General features: G+C 43.7%; 1 protein-coding gene across 5 annotated transcripts in view; it reads right to left on the bottom strand.

The window, feature by feature from the left end:
* LOC118361047 (RNA binding protein fox-1 homolog 3-like) overlaps positions 1–18,875 on the bottom strand; it is an 886,398-nt gene that overhangs the window by 86,950 nt on the left and 780,573 nt on the right. For 4 of the 5 annotated variants that reach the window (XM_052473505.1, XM_052473504.1, XM_052473533.1 and 1 more), the window contains one exon: positions 4,923–5,069. In XM_052473505.1, coding sequence (XP_052329465.1) covers positions 4,923–5,069 — 147 coding nt within the window. The remainder of the gene's footprint in view (positions 1–4,922; positions 5,070–18,875) is intronic. The other variant, XM_052473513.1, reaches the window with a different exon arrangement.

Raw genomic sequence — 18,875 nt, 5'->3', positions numbered from 1 at the left:
TTCTCTGTCTGTCTTGTTCTACCCCTGTGTTCTCTGTATTTATAGTTCTAGCCCCCTGTGTTCTCTGTCTGTCTTGTTCTACCTCCCTGTGTTCTCTGTATTTATAGTTCTAGCCCCTGTGTTCTCTGTCTGTCTTGTTCTACCCCCTGTGTTCTCTGTATTTATAGTTCTAGCCCCTGTGTTCTCTGTCTGTCTTGTTCTACCCCTGTGTTCTCTGTATTTATAATTCTAGCCCCCTGTGGTCTCTGTATTTATAGTTCTACCCCCCTGTGTTCTCTGTATTTATAGTTCTACCCCCTGTGTTCTCTGTATTTATAATTCTAGCCCCCTGTGTTCTCTGTATTTATAGTTCTACCCCCCTGTGTTCTCTGTATTTATAGTTCTACCCCCTGTGTTCTCTGTATTTATAGTTCTACCCCCCTGTGTTCTCTGTATTTATAGTTCTACCCCCTGTGTTCTCTGTATTTATAGTTCTAGCCCCCTGTGTTCTCTGTCTGTCTTGTTCTACCCCCTGTGTTCTCTGTATTTATAATTCTAGCCCCCTGTGTTCTCTGTATTTATAGTTCTACCCCCCTGTGTTCTCTGTATTTATAGTTCTACCCCCTGTGTCCTCCATATTTATAGTTCTAGCCCCCTGTGTCCTCCGTATTTATTGTTCTACCCCCGTGTTCTCTGTATTTATAGTTCTAGCCCCCTGTGTTCTCTGTATTTATAGTTCTAGCCCCCTGTGTTTTCTGTATTTATAGTTCTAGCCCCCTGTGTTCTCTGTATTTATTGTTCTACCCCCGTGTTCTCTGTATTTATAGTTCTAGCCCCTATGTTCTCTGTATTTATAGTTCTAGCCCCTGTGTTTTCTGTATTTATAGTTCTAGCCCCTGTGTTCTCTGTATTTATTGTTCTAGCTCCCTGTGTTCTCTGTATTTATAGTTCTAGCCCCCTGTGTTCTCTGTATTTCTTGTTCTACCCCCTGTGTTCTCTGTATTTATAGTTCTAGCCCCCTGTGTTCTCTGTTTGTCTTGTTCTACCCCCCTGTGTTCTCTGTATTTATAGTTCTAGCCCACTGTGTTCTCTGTCTGTCTTGTTCTACCCCCCTGTGTTCTCTGTATTTATAGTTCTAGACCCTTGTTTTCTCTGTCTGTCTTGTTCTACCCCCTGTGTTCTCTGTATTTATAGTTCTAGCCCCCTGTGTTCTCTGTCTGTCTTGTTCTACCTCCCTGTGTTCTCTGTATTTATAGTTCTAGCCCCCTGTGTTCTCTGTATTTATAGTTCTACCCCCTGTGTTCTCTGTATTTACAGTTCTAGCCCCCTGTGTTCTCTGTCTGTCTTGTTCTACCCCCTGAGTTCTCTGTATTTATAGTTCTAGCCCCCTGTGTTCTCTGTCTGTCTTGTTCTACCCCCTGTGTTCTCTGTATTTATAATTCTAGCCCCATGTGTTCTCTGTATTTATAGTTCTAGCCCCCTGTGTTCTCTGTATTTATAGTTCTACCCCCTGTGTTCTCTGTATTTACAGTTCTAGCCCCCTGTGTTCTCTGTCTGTCTTGTTCTACCCCCTGTGTCCTCCGTATTTATAGTTCTAGCCCCCTGTGTCCTCCGTATTTATTGTTCTACCCCCGTGTTCTCTGTATTTATAGTTCTAGCCCCCTGTGTTTTCTGTATTTATAGTTCTAGCCCCCTGTGTTCTCTGTATTTATTGTTCTAGCTCCCTGTGTTCTCTGTATTTATAGTTCTAGCCCCCTGTGTTCTCTGTATTTCTTGTTCTACCCCCCTGTGTTCTCTGTATTTATAGTTCTAGCCCCCTGTGTTCTCTGTCTGTCTTGTTCTACCCCCCCGTGTTCTCTGTATTTATAGTTCTAGCCCACTGTGTTCTCTGTCTGTCTTGTTCTACCCCCCTGTGTTCTCTGTATTTATAGTTCTAGCCCCTTGTTTTCTCTGTCTGTCTTGTTCTACCCCCTGTGTTCTCTGTATTTATAGTTCTAGCCCCCTGTGTTCTCTGTCTGTCTTGTTCTACCTCCCTGTGTTCTCTGTATTTATAGTTCTAGCCCCCTGTGTTCTCTGTCTGTCTTGTTCTACCCCCTGTGTTCTCTGTATTTATAGTTCTAGCCCCCTGTGTTCTCTGTCTGTCTTGTTCTACCCCCTGTGTTCTCTGTATTTATAATTCTAGCCCCCTGTGTTCTCTGTATTTATAGTTCTAGCCCCCTGTGTTCTCTGTATTTATAGTTCTACCCCCTGTGTTCTCTGTATTTACAGTTCTAGCCCCCTGTGTTCTCTGTATTTATAGTTCTAGCCCCCTGTCTTCTCTGTATTTATAGTTCTACCTCCATGTTCTCTGTATTTATAGTTCTACCCCCCTGTGTTCTCTGTATTTATAGTTCTAGTCCCCTGTGTTCTCTGTATTTATAGTTCTACCCCCCTGTGTTCTCTGTCTGTCTCGTTCTAGCCCCCTGTGTTCTCTGTATTTATTGTTCTCACCCCCTGTGTTCTCTGTATTTCTTGTTCTAGCCCCCTGTGTTCTCTGTATGTATTGTTCTAGCCCCTTGTGTTCTCTGTATTTCTTGTTCTAACCCCTGTGTTCTCTGTATTTCTTGTTCTAGCCCCCTGTGTTCTCTGTATTTCTTGTTCTACCCCCTGTGTTCTCTGTATTTATAGTTCTAGCCCCCTGTGTTCTCTGTATTTATAGTTCTACCCCCTGTGTTCTCTGTATTTATAGTTCTAGTCCCCTGTGTTCTCTGTATTTATAGTTCTACCCCCTGTGTTCTCTGTCTGTCTTGTTCTAGCCCCCTGTGTTCTCTGTATTTCTTGTTCTAGCCCCTGTGTTCTCTGTCTGTATTGTTCTAGCCCCCTGTGTTCTCCGTATTTCTTGTTCTAGCCCCCTGTGTTCTCTGTATTTATTTTTCTAGCCCCCTGTGTTCTCTGTATGTATTGTTCTAGCCCCCTGTGTTCTCTGTATTTCTTGTTCTAGCCCCCTGTGTTCTCTGTATTTATTTTTCTAGCCTCCTGTGTTCTCTGTATTTCTTGTTCTAGCCCCCTGTGTTCTCTGTATTTATTGTTCTAGCCCCCTGTGTTCTCTGTATTTCTTGTTCTAGCCCCCGTGTTCTCTGTATTTATTGTTTTAGCCCCCTGTGTTCTCTGTATGTATTGTTCTAGCCCCCTGTGTGCTCTGTATTTATTGTTCTAGCCCCCTGTGTTCTCTGTATTTCTTGTTCTAGCCCCCGTGTTCTCTGTATTTATTGTTTTAGCCCCTTGTGTTCTCTGTATGTATTGTTCTAGCCCCCTGTGTTCTCTGTATTTATTGTTTTAGCCCCCTGTGTGCTCTGTATTTATTGTTTTAGCCCCCTGTGTTCTCTGTCTTTCATGTTCTTCGCTCTCTGTTTTTTGTGCTCATCAAACATGCACAAAGTCTGTGGCAGGGAGAAGAAGCTAGCTGGCTCTGTGCTCTACAGTCGTACTGCATGCCTGTGGGGACTTCTTGGTCACTTTGTTGGAATAAGAAGCAGTCGCTTCAGAAACAACATGACAGACTTGCACTAGTTGCTACTCCAACTCCATAGGAGTGGGTACAAGTTGATATTTGGGTTGTAAGGCCACAGGCAAGAAATGCAGCTCAAGACCAGCAGCGTTGTAGATCTTTAGAACTATGTTCCTCCAGGAACAAAAAACAATTAGGCAAGTAAGAAGAAGTTGCCACTAACAACTCACACAGGGTCAGATATTTCATTCCCAGATATTTATTAATTATTTTTCAAAGCCTTTCACAAAGCCGAGAAAAAGAAAAAACTATTCTAGAATGATTGTGTAACGAAAACAGCCCTGTGAATGAACGGTGTTCTGCTCTGAGAACCGCTACAACAGTCTTGTGAATGAACGGTGTTCTGCTCTGAGAACCGCTACAACAGTCTTGTGAATGAACGGTGTTCTGCTCTGAGAACCGCTACAACAGCCTTGTGAATGAAGAGTGTTCTGCTCTGAGAACCGCTACAACAGCCTTGGGAATGAACGGTGTTCTGCTCTGAGAACCGCTACAACAGTCTTGGGAATGAAGAGTGTTCTGCTCTGAGAACCGCTACAACAGCCTTGTGAATGAAGAGTGTTCTGCTCTGAGAACCGCTACAACAGCCTTGTGAATGAACGGTGTTCTGCTCTGAGAACCGCTACAACAGCCTTGTGAATGAACGGTGTTCTGCTCTGAGAACCGCTACAACAGTCTTGTGAATGAACGGTGTTCTGCTCTGAGAACCGCTACAACAGTCTTGGGAATTCAAACAGGTCTAGTTACGTCCTCTCTCTCCAAGGAATGGTTAAGGACGACGGCCCTGTAACGCCCCGGAGATGAAAGATTCATATTTGTCTCTAATTTGAGGAGGAGAGGGTATGTGGAGGATAGGACGTGAATCACTTAGGCCTCCTCTCTAAAAGGTGTGACGGGCCCATACATCTTTAATGGGGACAGTCTCAAAGTGACACTTGATGTTCCTGTAGAGCTAAGAGTAGATGGGAGGATTACACAACCACATGCAGCGAGACTGAGACGTGGTCGGCTCAACAATGCGGTCCCAGACTGATGTGTTTTGTTAACCATTGACAGGTCTGTGAGTTCTGAACAGTGAAAACACACAATCTAGTATGTTCACCAACATAGCCACTGTAGTAGGTCAAAGTTGTGTGCTGGTAAACCTTGGTATTGCATAGGTGAAATGAGGCCTTGTGATGCTTATTCAGCTTCAGATCTTTCTAAATTCTCACTTGCCACATATTGTAGAGAATTTTGGGGGGGTTAGCTCTGATCAGGACTCAATCCCAGGTCCAGCGACTGTCAAGCTAACACCTTAACCATTATGCCAAGAGGGCCAAACCTTTTGACGAGTCGCTAGGTGTTGGGTTAAGGTCTCTACAATATATTTTGTGTGTAATAGCTAGCTACTCACCCCAAACATTTGCCTGAGGTCTGGGTCTCTGAAGCGGAAAGGGATGTTGGAGACATGTAACCGTTTGGGCTGCTGCTTCTCTGATGAATCACACTGCTGCAGGTGGAGCTGATGGGAGCCCTCCGTTTGCGCAACCTCTTCTGCCTGCTGGAGGGAAACACAGACCACAAAAAAACGTGTTCCTAGCATAAAGAACACTGGAATCTTGGGTATTGTAAAACTAAAATGATAGAGTGGAGTTTGGGTGGTTGTAAAAGAGAGAGTGTGAGCGTGGGAGTGTGAGAGGGACACGAAACCTCACTAGTCATAACTCATACTGTACACTCTAAAGCACCTTGATTGAAGCGAAATCACTTAAACATGATAATGCAATACCAACCAAAACACTGTGGTTTTTAATAATAAAGAATTTACCTGAACATATTTAACTGTCTCTGTTCTCTAAGAGTGTGTGAATATGTCTTAGATAGTATCAGAATGGCACCCTATACCCTACATAGTGCATTACTTTTGACCAGAGCCCTATGGCTAAAGAGAGAGAGAGAGAGAGCGAGAGAGAGTGAGTGAGTGAGTGAGTGAGTGAGTGAGTGAGTGAGTGAGTGAGTGAGTGAGTGAGTGAGTGAGTGAGTGAGTGAGTGAGTGAGAGAGAGAGAGAGAGAGAGAGAGAGAGAGAGAGAGATGGGAGAGAGAGACGGGAGAGAGAGAGAGAGAGAGGGAGAGAGAGAGAGAGAGAGAGAGAGAGAGAGAGAGAGAGAGAGAGAGAGAGAGAGAGAGAGAGAGAGAGAGAGAGAGAGAGAGAGAGAGAGAACTAGGGATTCATCCAGACATCCTCTCATCCCTCAGACCCAGTGTGATCATCTGTCCATCACTGGCAGAAAGTGGCAGCGATAGGTCTCCGGGAGGGACGGCCCTTTGAGGTGTCGCCGTGACAACCTCCATTTACTTCACAGTTATCAGAGTAAGCATGACGACAGGGACCTCTGTTACCAACACCCGGGGGACCACTCTAAACAGGCCCTGAGATAAGACAGACACACGCAGCTGGGAAACGGAGTTCAATTGTGGGGAGGACACCAGTGGTGGCTAGTGGCACTTTAACTCAGCTCATATTAATGGCTTGAAACATGGTTTCTTTGAAACATTTTCATTCACTACATTACAGCCATTATTATGAGCCATCCTGCCCTCACCAGCCTCCTCTGGAGGACAGATATCTCAACTTAAGCCTTAACTGAGCTGAAACTACCAGGTGGGGTTATACTATCAGAAGGAAAGCCTTCTACTGTCAGTAGGTAGATGTTGAATGAACTCCTTTTACTTTGTTTTTGTTGTAAATGCTCCAACCTATTCTCATATGGAGGAGGAACTAAGAGGGAGGCAGAACAAGAGAGAGAGAGAAAGAAAGGAAGGAAGGGAAAAGACAGAGAGAAACTGAGAGACAGAAAAAGAAACAAAGCACGAGAATGAGATCGAGAGAGAGAGTGAGCAAGCAAGAGAGAGAGAGAGAGAGAGAGAGAGACGCTGGAGGAGTTCATGTACATAATTAATTAGGATAACATTCAGGAGGGATGAAGAGATGAAGAGATGATGTCAGCTAAACATCTCAGGGTTCAGAGCACGATCAATGAGAGAGAAGTGCTGAAGGCAGCGCCATTGATACAAACAGGAGGAGAAAGGAGAGGGAGAGAGGAGGAGGGAGGAAGAGGGGGAGGGGAGAGAGAGAGGGGAAAAGAGAGGTAGAGGAGAGACAGAGAAGGGGTGCTGATTGAGCTTCTGTCTATCCTGGTGGTTGCGTGTGTGTGTGTGTGTGCGCGTGTGAGTGTGAGTGCTAAGAACCATACAAGATTCTTTGGTTTGTCCCCATAGGCTGACATTTGAGTATTTTAGTATTTGAATTACTTCTGAGTATTTTGTAATTTGTATTACACTGGGCTGAACTACACTCCAAATGTATTTTGTATTTTATAAATACTGTCATTTGTATTTTCGAAATACAAAATACTTTTCCATACAATTTTTTTTTTTATAAAAGTGTCTGCTTAACTAACGAAATATAAATGTATATGTAAAAATGAACAATTGTGAAGCATGCTGAGAATTATTCTAATGAACTCCGCCCCGAAACATTACACAGTGTGCTTTGCAATTAATTTTGGTATGTTCATTTACACATAGCTAATGTTAGCTGGCTTACTAGCTAACGTTGCCTGTATAATCTTACTATTCGTATCTCAGTGCTATTTGCTTAGCTAGCTAACATTGAACCTGGTTGGTTAGCTACCTGCAAATTCATGCAGGGTAGTAACGTCATGAGTTGTGAATATGGTTCACTCTTTACCTAGCTAGCTGCATGTCTTAACAAAGACTCCACTATGCAACTAAACCATTTTGGGTGCGCTCGCTAATTCAGTTGAGGCATCTAATCCGATTTCAGAGAACTCTTGTCTGTGTGCGCCAGAGAGCGCAGAATAACTGATGAATTTACCAAAGCTCAACACCAGTTGAATATGGCTGGTGTCAGTAAACGTCGGCCAGAGCGTCCACTGTGCGCTCTGAATGTGAAAATCTCTGAAATTACGACCGGACAATCAGACAGCACAGTTGCAGTCACCAACACTCTGGATAACATAACAGCTAAACCAGCTCTGCTAAGGCGAGTAATGTTCAGTGAGCAGTTCTCTCTCACTTAGATGTCTGGAAGTAGCTGGCAAGTTAGCTTGGGTGCTTGCTGTTGTTAGTAGATTCAGATCAACACTTAAAGAGATGGGTGGGGTTAAAGCTTAAGAGGGTGTGAACGGTGCTGAATGGGTGTAGACAAAGAAGGTACCAGAAGAAAGCAATAGTAGTACCCAAATATTCAAAGGCCATTTTCTCAAATTTCAAAGCAAAATTACTTTCCCATTGTTCCTCAAATGTAGTGTATGATATCTCATTTTATATCTCTGAGTCTCTACTTTTATCCAATGTAAAATACAATTTCAGATTTTGTTACATAAGACCGATTTCAGCCGGTCGGTCACGTCTACATTTTGGTCATTTAGCAGGCACGATTATCCAGAGTGACTTGCTCGGCTAAGGTAGTTAAGCAACAACATATCCCAGTCATAACTTTTTTTTTTCACTGATACTGAGATTGTTGTTGCTGTTCGGGCCACCTACTTGGAAATGTATTTTTGTATTTTAATACATTACAGTTTATTTTGATACAATGACCTTTATGGTATTTTCTATCTGTATTTTGTAATTTTTGCCCATCCCATAGGGGAACCTTTTTGGTGCTACCTAGAACCCTCTTGGTTCTACCTAGAACACTATGACGGGTTCAAACTAGAACCCTCTATGAAGGGTTTTTACCAAGAACCATTTTATCATGTAAAGGTTCTACCTACAGCCCTCTATCAATGGTTCCACCATCCTTATTAGCCTTTACATTTTCATGATTTATGACAATACATTACATACAGTGCAATCGGAAAGTATTCAGACACCTTGACTTTTCCACATTTTGTTACGTTACAGCCTTATTCTAAAATGGACTAAATATATTTTTTCTTCATCCATCTACAGACATTACCCAATAATAGCAAACGAAAAACTTCTTTTTTTTGCACATTTATTTACAAAAAACTGAAATATCACATTTGCATAAGTATTCAGACTCTTTACTCAGTACTTTGTTAAGCATCTCTGGCAGCGTTTAAAGCCTTGAGTCTTCTTGGGTATGATGCTACAAGCTTGGCACACCTGTATTTGGGGAGTTTCTCCCATTCTTCTCTGCACATCTTCTTGAGCTCTGTCAGGTTGGACATCTCTCAGGTCTCTCCAGAGATGTTAGATCGGGTTGAAGTCCGGGCTCTTGCTGGGCCACTCAAGGACATTCAGAAACTCGTCCCAAGCCACTCCTGTGTTGTCTTGGCTCTGTGCTTTGGGTCGTTGTCCTGTTGGAAGGTGAACATTCACCCTAGTCTGAGGGCCTGAGCACTCTGGAGCAGGTTTTGGCACTCTACCATAAAGGCCTGATTGTTGGAGTATGAGGCCCTTCCTTCTCCCCCGATTGCTCAGTTTGGCCTGGCAGCCAGCTCTAGGAAGAGTCTTGGTTGTTCCAAAGTTCTTCCATTTAAGAATGATGGAGGACACTGTGTTCTTGGTGACCTTCAATGCTGCAGAAATGTTTTGGTACCCTTCATCTGATCTGTGCCTCGACACAATCCTGGCTCGAAGGAAATTTCCTTCGACTTCACGGCTTGGCCTTTGCACTGCCAACTGTGGGACCTAATAAAGACAGGTGTGAACCTTTCCAAATCATGTCCAATCAATAAACTGTACCACAGGTGGACTCCAATCAAGTTATTGAAACATCTCAAGGATGATCAATGGAGACAGGATGCACATGAGCTCAATTTCAAATCTCATAGCATAGGATCTAAATACTTATGTAAATAAGGTATTTCTGTTTTATTTTAATACATTATTTAAAAAAAACAGTTTTCACTTTGCCATTATGGGTTATTTTGTGCAGATTGTTGGATGGGATGGTGTTTTGAACAGCCCAGAGACAGAGCTGAGCCCGAGAGCCCTGCAGGTGGTTCATCGCCCCCTTGGTTCACCATCTCCCTGGCCTGGTTCATCACCTCCCTGGGACCTCTCCTCAGAGTCCAAGCCCTTCTCACCAACACCCAAATGCACTGTCCAGGCACACCCTTGCCCTCTGCCCTGCAACTCCATCAACCTCCGCCCCATCTCCCCGACTAAGCTCCAGTGGCCAGAAGAGGAAGTCAGCTGGCTCCAGGTAATCTATAAGTCTTTGCTAGGTATAGCTCCGCCTTATCTCAGCTCACTGGTCGCCATAGCAACACCCACCTGTAGCACGCACTCCAACGGGTATATTTCACTGGTCATTCCCAAAGCCAACACCTCCTTCGGCCGCCTTTCCTTCCAGTTCTCTGCTGCCAATGACAGGAACGAATTGCAAAAATCACTGAATTTGGAGACTTATATCTCCCTTACTAACTTTAAGAGTCAGCGGTCAGAGCAGCGTACCGATTGCTGCAGCTGTACACAGCCCATCTGTAAATAGCCCATCCAACCAACCTCATCCCCATATTTGTTTTTGTTTTTCTGCTCTTTTGCAAACCAGTATTTCTACCTGCATATCCTCATCTGCACATATATCACTCCAGTGTTAATTGCTAAATTGTAATTACTTCGCCACTATTGGCCTATTTATTGCATTACCTCCTTACTTCATTTGCACACACTGTATACCGATTATTTGTTATTTTTGTCTATTTTTTCTATTGTGTTATTGACTGTACGTTTGTTTATTCCATGTATAACTCTGTGTCGTTGTTTTTGTCACACTGCTTTGCTTTATCTTGGCCAGGTCGCAGTTGTAAATGAGAACTTGTTCTCAACTGGCCTACCTGGTTAAATAAAGGTGAAAAAATATTTAGAAAATAAAAAACAGCTGAGGATCCTTTGGACACTGACATTATTCAGCGGGTTGATGAGCTAAAGAGGAGTTAGAGAAACATCACCAATGTCCAGCAAAGGCTGTCTACGACATCATGCTATTCCTCCTGATCAAAGGCTGTCTACGACGTCATGCTATTCCTCCTGATCAAAGGCTGTCTACGACATCATGCTATTCCTCCTGATCAAAGGCTGTCTACGACGTCATGCTATTCCTCCTGATCAAAGGCTGTCTACGACATCATGCTATTCCTCCTGATCAAAGGCTGTCTACGACGTCATGCTATTCCTCCTGATCAAAGGCTGTCTACGACGTCATGCTATTCCTCCTGATCAAAGGCTGTCTACGACGTCATGCTATTCCTCCTGATCAAAGGCTGTCTACGACGTCATGCTATTCCTCCTGATCAAAGGCTGTCTACGACGTCATGCTATTCCTCCTGATCAAAGGCTGTCTACGACGTCATGCTATTCCTCCTGATCAAAGGCTGTCTACGACGTCATTCTATTCCTCCTGATCAAAGGCTGTCTACGACGTCATGCTATTCCTCCTGATCAAAGGCTGTCTACGACATCATGCTATTCCTCCTGATCAAAGGCTGTCTACGACGTCATGCTATTCCTCCTGATCAAAGGCTGTCTACGACATCATGCTATTCCTCCTGATCAAAGGCTGTCTACGACGTCATGCTATTCCTCCTGATCAAAGGCTGTCTACGACGTCATGCTATTCCTCCTGATCAAAGGCTGTCTACGACGTCATGCTATTCCTCCTGATCAAAGGCTGTCTACGACATCATGCTATTCCTCCTGATCAAAGGCTGTCTACGACGTCATGCTATTCCTCCTGATCAAAGGCTGTCTACGACGTCATGCTATTCCTCCTGATCAAAGGCTGTCTACGACGTCATTCTATTCCTCCTGATCAAAGGCTGTCTGACGTCATGCTATTCCTCCTGATCAAAGGCTGTCTGACGTCATGCTATTCCTCCTGATCAAAGGCTGTCTACGACGTCATGCTATTCCTCCTGATCAAAGGCTGTCTACGACGTCATGCTATTCCTCCTGATCAAAGGCTGTCTGCTATTCCTCCTGACGTCATGCTATTCCTCCTGATCAAAGGCTGTCTACGACGTCATGCTATTCCTCCTGATCAAAGGCTGTCTACGACGCTCATGCTATTCCTCCTGATCAAAGGCTGTCTACGACGTCATGCTATTCCTCCTGATCAAAGGCTGTCTGACGATCATTCTATTCCTCCTGATCAAAGGCTGTCTACGACGTCATGCTATCCCTCCTGATCAAAGGCTGTCTACGACGTCATGCTATTCCTCCTGATCAAAGGCTGTCTACGACGTCATGCTATTCCTCCTGATCAAAGGCTGTCTACGACGTCATTCTATTCCTCCTGATCAAAGGCTGTCTGACGATCATGCTATCCCCTCCTGATCAAAGGCTGTCTACGACGTCATGCTATTCCTCCTGATCAAAGGCTGTCTACGACGTCATGCTATTCCTCCTGATCAAAGGCTGTCTACGACGTCATGCTATCCCTCCTGATCAAAGGCTGTCTACGACGTCATGCTATTCCTCCTGATCAAAGGCTGTCTACGACGTCATGCTATTCCTCCTGATCAAAGGCTGTCTACGACGTCATGCTATTCCTCCTGATCAATGTATCCGATGTACGTTCATTCTTTTTTTAAACTTTTACCATCAATCAGTGATGTGTGTCCTCTCTGTCCTCTCTCAAATTAGACAGGGCCCTCCATCTCACCCCAAAACAGGTGTTTTAAACACATTTCTAGAGATGTATGTTAACATGTTTTCTGAATAACTTTTTTACTGGGTCATTTACTTTATTTAAAAAATATATATTTTGTTATTTTCTCATTCACACGTTAAGGTGGTAGGTAATTTACTGTAGATTTTTATTTATTTTTATACTTAGTTATTTTCTCATTCACACGTTAAGGTGTTAGGTAATTTACTGTAGATTTTTATTTATTTTTATACTTAGTTATTTTCTCAACCACAAGTTAAGGTGGTAGGTCATTTACTGTGGTTTACTTTGTGTTTTTTTCTCCTATTTCCCCTTTTGAGAGCACAGTCTTCTCAAAGCACCTTTTGTTTGACATGACAAAATTATCTCCTTATCGGCACCCTGTGTTTTACATTGTTTTAAATCAATATCTAAAAGGTCTGCAAATGTCTTCGTCTGGTCCGCTGTACCTGTAGCAGAAAATATTACTGTTCTGAATCAGTCACGCAGTAAACTTTGAGTTATACAGATGAGGTTAACGTCTTGGGGGTCTTTATTGTCTACAACTGGACAGCCATCCTCACCCAGGTACTGTACCAGCCGTGTATTATAGCAGGAATGTCCTCATTGAAAGGCCACTACACATGACACGTCAGGTAAATGTCTTTAGGGTCTACCATTCAACAGATGTATGACAAAAATAACAACACAAGGATGAAGTGACTGTTATTATGTCTTTATTGTGATTTGTAAAGTGTCCAAACAACATAATCCAAAAAGTTAAACCAAGTGTGTAGCTCACAACATGACATAAACCGTCATCAACCAGTAACTTCAGAAAGTATTCACACCTCTGGACTTTCCCACCTTTTATTGTGTTACAAAGTGGGATTCAAATAGATTTAAATGTCATTATTTGTCAACGATCTACACAAAATACTCTGCAATGTCAAATTGGAAGAAAAATTCTAACATTGGTTAAAGACTTAAATAAATAAATAAAAAATAAAACACTAATATATCTTCATTCAATAGGTATTCAACCCCCTGAGTTAATACATGTTAGAATCACCTTTGGCAGTGAGTCTTTCCAGGTTAGTCTCTAAGAGCTTTACACACATGGATTGTGCAACATTTGCTCATTACTATTTTCTAAATACTCTGTCAAATTGCTTGTTGATCATTGCTACAGAACCATTTTCAGGTCTTGCTATAGATTTCCAAGCAGATTTAAGTCAAAACTTTAACTTGGCCAATCAGGAACATTTTCTTTCTTGGTAAGCAACTCCAGTGTATATTTGACTTAAGTGTTTTAGGTTATTCTCCGACTGAAAGGTGAATTAATCTCCCAGTTTCTGGTGGAAAGCAGACTGAACCAGGTTTTCTAGGATTTTGTCTGTGCTTAGCTGTATTCCGTTTCTTTTTTATCCTGAAAAACTCTGCAGTCCTTGATGATTACAAGCATACCCATAACAATGCAGCCAACACTATTCTTGAAAATATGGAGAGTGGTACTCAGTAATGTGTAATATTGGATTTGCCCCAAACATTGCACTTTGTATTCAGGACAAAAGGTTAATTGCTTTGTCCATTTTTTTTTGCAGTATCACTTTAGTACCTTGTTTCAAACAAGATGCATGTTTTGGAATATTTTTATTCTGTACAGGCTTCCTTCTTTTCACTCTGTCAATTAGATTATTATTGTGAAGTAACTACAATGTTGTTGATCCAACCTCAGTTGATTCCTCCTATCACAGCCTTTACACTCTGTATCTGTTTTAAAGTCACCATTGGTCTAATCGTGAAATCACTTAGCGGTTGCCTTCCTCTCAGGCAACTGAGTTAGGAAGGACGCCTGTATCTTTGTAGTGACTGGGTGTATTGATACACCATCCAAAGTGTAATTAATAACTTCACCATGCCCAAAATTATATTCAGTGTCTGCTTTTTATTTTATTTTGACCCATCTACCAATCAAAAACCTCCCTGATTTTTGTGGTTGAATCTGTGTTTGAAATTCACTGGTCGACTCAGGGACCTTCCAGATAATTGTATGTGTGGGGTACAGAGAGGAGGTAGTCATTCAAAAATCATGTCAAACACTATTATTGCACACAGAGTGATGAGTATTGCACATAACTTATTATGTGACTTGTTAAGCACATTTTTATTCCTCAATTTATTTAGGCTTAACATAACAAAGGGGTTGAATACTTATTAATTTGTAAACATTTTGAAAAACTGGATTCCACTTTGATATTATGGGATATTGTGTGTAGGCCATATTCTCTATTTTATCAATTCAGGCTGGAGCACAACAACATGTGGAAGAAGTCAAGGGGTGTGAATACTTTCTGAAGGCACTGTATGTGCGCACGCACATGTTTTCCAAACAGCACTCCAACATTTACTGTAGGTAGCCACGAGTGAGAGCAGCATCCTGGAAAGACACTGGACCAGCTGGTGTGAGGAAGTAGTCCTTGAGGTCTATAGCAACTCTGGTTGCCCTGTCTCTGTTTACCCTGGCCAGGAAGCCGGTGCCAATTGTCACAACTCTCCTGGAAGCAGGTCCCCAGTGGGTGTGGAGTGGTCAACAAACGTGGGGTGAATGTACTGTCGATGACTCTGTGTTGTCCGTGTCTGCAGTGTCTATGGTGTCAAAGGCAATCGGCCTTCACAACTTTCTCTGGGGCAACCTCAAGGACTCGTCCCAGGATCCTCCATCCCAAAGCAGGTCTCGGAAACCTTTGAATAAAATAAACATTTCCATTAGCACCAGAAAGGAACATGAAGGTTATCACGTGTTCGTTCTGCAACAACTGTGTAGACTATGTTTTGGACATACAGTGGGGAGAACAAGTATTTGATACACTGCCGATTTTGCAGGTTTTCCTACTTACAAAGCATGTAGAGGTCTGTAATTTGTATCATAGGTACACTTCAACTGTGAGAGACGGAATCTAAAACAAAAATACAGAAAATCACATTGTATGATTTTTAAGTAATTAATTAGCATTTTATTGCATGACATAAGTATTTGATACATCAGAAAAGCAGAACTTAATATTTGGTACAAAAACCTTTGTTTGCAATTACAGAGATCATACGTTTCCTGTACTTCTTGACCAGGTTTGCACACACTGCAGCAGGGATTTTGGCCCACTCCTCCATACAGACCTTCTCCAGATCCTTCAGGTTTCGGGGCTGTCGCTGGGCAATACAGACTTTCAGCTCCCTCCAAAGACTTTCTATTGGGTTCAGGTCTGGAGACTAGCTAGGCCACTCCAGGACCTTGAGATGCTTCTTACGGAGCCGGTCCTTAGTTGCCCTGGCTGTGTGTTTCGGGTCGTTGTCACGCTGGAAGACCCAGCCACGACCCATCTTCAATGCTCTTACTGAGGGAAAGAGGTTGTTGGCCAAGATCTTGCGATACATGGCCCAATCATCCTCCCCTCAATACGGTGCAGTCGTCCTGTCCCCTTTGCACAAAAGCATCCCCAAAGCATGATGTTTCCACCTCCATGCCTCAAGGTTGGGATGGTGTTCTTGGGGTTGTACTCATCCTTCTTCTTCCTCCAAACACGGCGAATGGAGTTTAGACCAAAAAGCTCTATTTTTAATTCTTACTGGTTGGTAGGTGATCAAATACTTATGTCATGCAATAAAATGCTAATTAATTACTTAAAAATCATACAATGTGATTTTCTGGATTTTTGTTTTAGACTCCGTCTCTCACAGTTGAAGTGTACCTATGATACAAATTACAGACCTCTACATGCTTTGTAAGTCGGACAACCTGAAAAATCGGCAGTTTTTCAAACATTTGTTCTCCCCACTGTAGGCCCCCATCCTCTTACTGGGATACAATTACAATGTCTATATTGGTATAATTGTCCCATCATATGTATATTCACATGTACTGAGCGTATCTTACCTGGATATGGTCACTTCAGGTTTACCCTCAGAGGGAATGCCTCGTTTCCCGCAAAGACATATGGGCTCATGTTGGGGCCCCTGGCAAGCACTCTGGCCTTGGAAGCAGCAGCTGGCCTGCAATGACTTGGGAACCGAACTTGCTTTGTGAGAAGATTTCCGCATCTCCCTCCCAACCATATGCACCCACGTCGATCATGGTGAAGCGGTACTTCGCATCACAGAGTGCCGTCAGGACCATTGAGAAAAAACCCTTAGTACTCGCTGCCTGAGCTCCTGCACAAAATGGACAATTCCAACGCTGCTGAAGCAAGTCATCAAATCTGGCAACCGACATCCCCACAAAATAATGCTTCGCACAGGTTGGACAAGAGACATGGATTATTCATCTTCTCCTCTTGTTTTGTTCAGTGGACAAACTTGCCATTTTCTCAGTCCTTTTCTTCCCTTTCTCTTCCTGAATAGTAAGGGCAGTTCAAACGCTTGCTGTCGAAGCTCTAGCAATTGCAATTCATATAGATGTTTGCTTCTGTGGCAAAAAGTAGCATCAAAAAGCATAGAATACCTCAGTAAACAAAAAGGCTGTAATATAACTGTAATAACACTGGATCTGGAAATACAAATGTCGTCGCTAGTTAGAGTCAAAGCCTCAGCCCCTCTTGCTTTGTAAGCTACTCTGCTCCCCCTCTCCTCCATTCTTTCCTCATCACCTTAACACTCATATCCCTCTCCCTGCTCCCCCTCTCCTCCCTTCTTTCCTCATCACCTTAACACTCATATCCCTCTCCTCTCTTCTTTCCTCATCACCTTAACACTCATATCCCTTCCCCTGCTCCCCCTCTCCTCCCTTCTTTCATTTACATTTCCTCATCACCTTAACACTCATATCCCTTCCCCTGCTCCCCCTCTCCTCCCTTCTTTCCTCATCACCTTAACACTCATATCCCTCTCCCTGCTCCCCCTCTCCTCCCTTCTTTCCTCATCACCTTAACACTCATATCCCTCTCCCTGCTCCCTGCTCCCCCTCTCCTCCCTTCTTTCCTCATCACCTTAACACTCATATCCCTTCCCCTGCTCCCCCTCTCCTCCCTTCTTTCCTCATCACCTTAACACTCATATCCCTTCCCCTGCTCCCCCTCTCCCCCTTCTTTCCTCATCACCTACACTCATATTCCCATCCCTCTCCTCCCTCCCCCCACACACTAAGGAGCGGTCTACAGAGGCCTCACTTCGCATAATTTGCCTTTTAATTAGTGTAAATTGCATGTTAATTACACTGCAGGTAGAACACGCCACATCTGTCTTATAGCACACAGTGTTTCTCTCCCTCCCCCTTACCCCTCTCTCTTTCCTCCCTCACTCCTCTCCTGTGGGGAGAAGTGGAGTTGGGAAGAAAAGTATATCTCTCTCCCTGTCTCTCTCTCTACTTCTCTCCCTCTCCATCTCTCTCCATTTTTATCTCTCCATCTCAATGTCTCCCTCTCCACCCCCCTCTCTCTCTCTCTCTCTCTGTCTCTCTCTCTACATCCCTCCCTCTTTCTCCATGTCTCTCTCTCTCTACTTCTCTCCCACTCTCTCCATTTCTCTCTCTCTCTCTACTTCTCTCCCTCTCTCCATTTCTCTCTCTCTACTTCTCTCTCTCTCTCCATGTCTCTCTCTCTCTCTTTTTCTCCATGTCTCTCTCTCTACTTCTCTCCCCCTCCCCCTCTCCATCTCTCTCTCTCTCCATGTATCTCTCTCTCTATACTTCTCTCCCTCTCTCTCTGTCTTTCTCCATGTCTCTCTCTCTACTCCCCCCTCTCTCTCTCTCTCTCTCCCCATGTCTCTCTAACTACTTATCTCCCTCTTTCTCTCTCTACTTCTCCCCTCATCTCTCTCTCTCTCTCTCTCTCTCTCCATGTCTCTCTTTCTCCATCTCTCTCTCTCTCTCTCTCCTCTCCCTATCTCTCCATGTCTCTCTCTCTCCATCCCCCTCTCTCCCTCCATGTCTCTCTCTACTTCTCCCCCCCCTCTCTCTCCATGTCTCTCTCTACTTCTCTCCCCCCCTCTCTCTCCATGTATCTCTCTCTCCATGTCTCTCTTTCTCCATGTCTCTCTTTCTCCATGTCTCTCTTTCTCCATGTCTCTCTCTCTCCATGTCTCTCTCACTACTTCTCTCCCTCTTTCTCTCTCTACTTCTCCCCCATCTCTCTCTCTCTCCATCTCTCTCCATGTCTCTCCATGTCTCTCTCTCTCCATGTCTCTCTCTCCATGTCTCTCTTTCTCCATGTCTCTCTTTCTCCATGTCTCTCTTTCTCCATGTCTCTCCCTCTCCCTCTTTCTCCGTCCCTCTTTCTCTCTCCATCAGCAGAGGGAAACAATTCCTCTGTTTGAATGCATCCTTTCTCCCTCTAAATGACTGGATAGGTAGAAGCTATGTGATGGAACCATTGCTAACACTATCTGATTGAGTTACACATAGAGACAGACAGGAATGATGGATGCCTGTTGAAAGGATCCACACAAAACAGTGCCTATGGCTCTCCACCTCAGCTCACCCCAGGCTCTTGTGCTGAACTGTGCCATGGTTATTCCCCAATCTCCACTGTGAGAGCTGGAGAGCACTGATGCGGCACGAGTCTGTAATGACATGAACATTATCATACACAACCAGCCCAGGCTTCCCCTCTGCTGCATGCCACCACCGGAACGGTGTGTGTGTGTGTGTGTGCCTGTGTGTGTGTCTGCACACGTGTGCAGTCTGTCAGTATGTCTGCCTGTCCACAGGGAGGAGACCCACCCACTCA

Source organism: Oncorhynchus keta, chromosome 2 (genome assembly GCF_023373465.1).
Source record: "Oncorhynchus keta strain PuntledgeMale-10-30-2019 chromosome 2, Oket_V2, whole genome shotgun sequence".
NCBI lineage: Eukaryota > Metazoa > Chordata > Actinopteri > Salmoniformes > Salmonidae > Oncorhynchus > Oncorhynchus keta.
The sequence above is the reverse complement of the archived record's forward strand: the minus strand, read 5'-3'. Positions and strand labels throughout refer to the sequence as shown.